The sequence below is a fragment of the Sphaeroforma arctica genome (assembly GCF_001186125.1).
Source record: "Sphaeroforma arctica JP610 unplaced genomic scaffold supercont1.406, whole genome shotgun sequence".
Classification (NCBI taxonomy): domain Eukaryota; class Ichthyosporea; order Ichthyophonida; genus Sphaeroforma; species Sphaeroforma arctica.
The window spans coordinates 69,768-73,643 of record NW_014040152.1 but is presented as its reverse complement, the minus strand read 5'-3'; the positions used below and the strand labels follow the sequence as shown (position 1 = coordinate 73,643).

At 37.7% G+C, this 3,876-nt stretch overlaps 2 protein-coding genes across 3 annotated transcripts in view; one reads left to right on the top strand and one right to left on the bottom strand.

The window, feature by feature from the left end:
* Positions 1 to 165: 165 nt before the first annotated feature.
* Positions 166 to 1,696, bottom strand: SARC_05960 (hypothetical protein; the record flags this gene model as incomplete). The annotated part of the gene is made up of 2 exons (XM_014300165.1): positions 1,476 to 1,696; positions 166 to 337 (listed from the first exon to the last, which is right to left on the bottom strand). Coding segments are annotated over exons 1-2 (240 nt in total), but the record flags the coding sequence as incomplete, so codon positions are not given.
* A 1,074-nt stretch (positions 1,697 to 2,770) lies between these two features.
* The window catches only part of SARC_05959, a gene marked incomplete at its 5' end in the record, with an annotated part of 11,491 nt that continues 10,385 nt past the window's right edge, over positions 2,771 to 3,876 (top strand). The window contains one exon of one of the 2 annotated variants that reach the window (XM_014300163.1): positions 2,771 to 3,359. In XM_014300163.1, coding sequence (XP_014155638.1) covers positions 3,011 to 3,359 — 349 coding nt within the window. The remainder of the gene's footprint in view (positions 3,360 to 3,876) is intronic. The other variant, XM_014300164.1, reaches the window with a different exon arrangement.

Genomic DNA, 3,876 nt, shown 5'->3' with positions numbered 1-3,876 from the left:
GTGTGTGTGTGTGTGTGTGTGTGTGTGTGTATGTATATATGCATAAATATAATAATAATATAATATATATACATATATATATATATATATATATATATATAATATATATATATATATATATATATATACGCGTGTGTGTGTGTATACGTATCATCCCATATGCACACTGAGGTCCATACCAGCCCCACCCAGCCACTTCTGTTCTACCACCAGGACATTTGCTCCCAAATCCCACGCCCGCGAGGCGGCTGCGTACCCAGCAGAGCCCCCGCCAATGATAACTAAATCATAGTCATACTCTCCACACTTGGATTTTCTTCCACAGGTGTTCAGGAGCCTACGCCCAGGGGTTATATGTGTGGTATGAATAGGTGTCAGCTATATATACATGTGTGGTAGGAATAGGTGTCAGCTATATATACATATGTGGTATAAATAGATGAAAGCTATATATCCATGTGTGGCATAAATAGGTGCCAGCAATATATATATGTATATGTAGTATGAACAGGTGCCAGCTATATATACATGTGTGGTATGAACAGGTGCCAGTTAGATATACATGCGTGGTATTAATAGATGCCAGTTATATATACATGTGTGGTATAAATAGGTACCAGTTACATATACATGTGTGGTATAAATAGGTGCCAGTTACATATACATGTGTGGTAGAAATAGGTACCAGTTATATATACATGTGTGGTATAAATAGGTGCCAGCTATATATACATGTGTGGTACAAGTAGGTGCCAGTTATATATACATGTGTGGTATGAATAGGTGCCAGCCATATCAGACTGATTCATGATTGGTAGTGGCATCCTGCGCCTTCCTAAGTGCTGGCAATGGAAGTCAGTACATTGTATAGCAAACAGGTGTGTTGTAGGTAGAATATATCGGTGAATGCTGGGCTCGAATGACTAAGTAGTAAGTAAAGGGTCATGCTCACCTCTGCAAACTACACAGGGAACGAAGACTGTCATCTATATATACTTGCAAGAGGTATATACAAACACCATGACTGTTAAGGGAAAGGTACTTTCATTGGTTTCCGTAATCTATACGACAAACAGACATGTTCTAGCAGAAAGAGATACTGTGGACGGACTATGACATGTATAAAAAGTGTATGTGTATGTATTCAGATATAATAGTGCAATAATTTAATATGTATATATATATATGTATTTATATATATATATATGTGTGTGTGTGTGTGTGTGTGTGTGTGTGTGAGTATATATATATATATATATATATTAATATATGTATGTATGTATGTCTGTATGTATATATATGTATGTATGTATGTATGTATGTATGTATGTCTAATATGAATATACATTTAAATATATATATATATATATATATATATATGCGTGTGTGTATGTATGTATGTATAAAATGTTTGATGTACAGATGTAACTCATAGTTACCGCTGACACACATATTCTCTAGTGTATTGCTCGTACCTCGTTTGACCCAGTCCGATGGCGCTGCTGAGCCCTTTTGTTGTCTTTAAGGCTGTACGTCTTAGCATCTTGAGAATACACTTACAATAGTACTAAGCTCTGTAGTAGCATGGGGGTATGTAGAATGTTTCAATGTACAAGTAAGTCCCTAATAGTATGCATATATACCCCGAAACACTATCAGACGCACTACTAGTATATTTATTACTGTTCTAAATGAGTTCTGAGGAATACATAATACTTATTTGGAATTTTGATCTGGATATATCTGAATCGTGAAGGCAATATTCTAGAAAATATAATACAAGTATAAAAGTAAAATGGCCTTGTACGCGTCCGGGGTGGACGGGTGGACGGGTCACGGGACTGGACTGGGGACTCGCTCATCACTACTACTAGAGATTACCGCGCTCTATTTATTAGGCTAAAGTATTAAGAAATGTATTTAAGTCCGTTTTAAACTCCCCGTGTACTTATGTAGTCTCAGTCTAATAGAGTGACCACTATTTTTGATATTTGTTGGCTATGTCTTCACTATAGCCAGGGTCTAGGGTTTTTAGGCACATTAAACCCTAAGCTTCCTACAGTAATTCAGTCAACCTTTTGTCTCGCCTACTCATAGTAAATATGAGCCCCATCAGAAATCTGAACGGGAAGTCGGGAAGTCCGAATCCGTTAAAAACATGTGGACTAGGCTTATTTTTTTAAATTATTAAACGGTAACGGCACCTGGAGGACTGAAACCATCACATTTTACGTTGTAACGTATTTATTCCACGTTTACGTTAAATGTTTACTATGGGTGCGTCCTACATGTTTGACATGGACTGTGGACTAGGGAGTCTGCACCGGAACTTGCTGCCAAGCTGAAAACGTTATATAATAAACCCCATACATGATGTATGTAAATATTTCGAAATTTCATCGTTTACGTTTATATTGTAGACATTATTTAGGCGCCAATTCAGGTTTATTTATATATATTTGGAGGGGGGCTTTATTTTAAATAAATAAAAAATAAAAAAGCTAATTGTACGTTTTGCACCCATTGATGCGGCCAAAAGCAGAATTTTCTACCATGTACTAAATACATGCACGCATACACGCAAAACGTTTAACTAACGCAAATACGCTGTTAATTATTGATTGTAAAACGTTTCAACCAGAAAGAAACTTTACAGAATTTGATTACATCTCACAGATGTGTGTGTTAAACTGTTCCGAGACTGTATGCGCGTGTATTCAAACTACTGATGCCAACTATCGCGTAAATAAATCATATGTTGATGGTTACATATATATATATACATACATATACAAATACAAATACATATCGACGTTTACTACTTGCATGAATAGGCTGTGCTAGTACCTACGAAGTATATCTACCTACATAGCTCATGGGAGTGGTGTCGCTTCTATTGGTACACCCATACAACCACGCATATCAGACCACCATACTAACGCTAGGCTAGCAAGGCACTTCTTGGTTACACACGCACCTTCAGTGTGTGTGTTGTTAAAACCACCTCACTATGCGTATGATAGTCAAAGGAGGTGTGTGGAAAAACACCGAGGATGAGATCCTCAAAGCAGCCGTGATGAAATACGGCAAGAACCAATGGGCCCGTATTGCGTCTCTGCTGCACCGTAAGACAGCCAAACAGTGCAAAGCCAGATGGTATGAATGGCTTGATCCGAGTATAAAGAAAACGGAATGGACACGAGAGGAAGAAGAGAAGCTTCTGCACCTGGCCAAGTTGTTCCCTACGCAATGGCGTACCATTGCACCGATGATTGGCCGGACGGGGGGGCAATGCTTAGCTCACTATGAGTATCTGCTGGATCAGGCGCAGCAGAAGGAGGACGGCATGGAAGAGGCCGGTAAGTGGGGGTGTGTGTATAGGAACGTGTATGTATACTGCATTGGTATGGGTATTGGCTGTGGATGTTTGAGTGTACGAATAAATTACACAGATATATATATGTGTGTGTGTGTGTGTCTGTGTCTGTGTCTGTTTCTGTGCCTGTGTCTGTGTCTGTGTATATATGTCTGTGTGTCTGTGTTTATGATTGCGTGTGCGAACCTATGTATAAATATATATATGTGAGTGTGTGTCTGTGTCTGTGTTTGTGTATGTGTCTGTGTTTATATACATATATATATGCGTGTGTGTGTGTGTGTGTGTATGTATGTATATATATATATGTATGTATATATAGATATAAATTTGTGTGTGTATGTTTGTTTGTATATATATATATGTAATTTTTGTGTTTGTTTGTATATATACATATATGTCTATATATATATATATATATATATGTGTGTGTGTTGTGTTGTGTTGTGTGTGTGTGTGTTGTGTTGTGTGTGTGTGTGTGTGTGTTGTTGTGTGTCGTG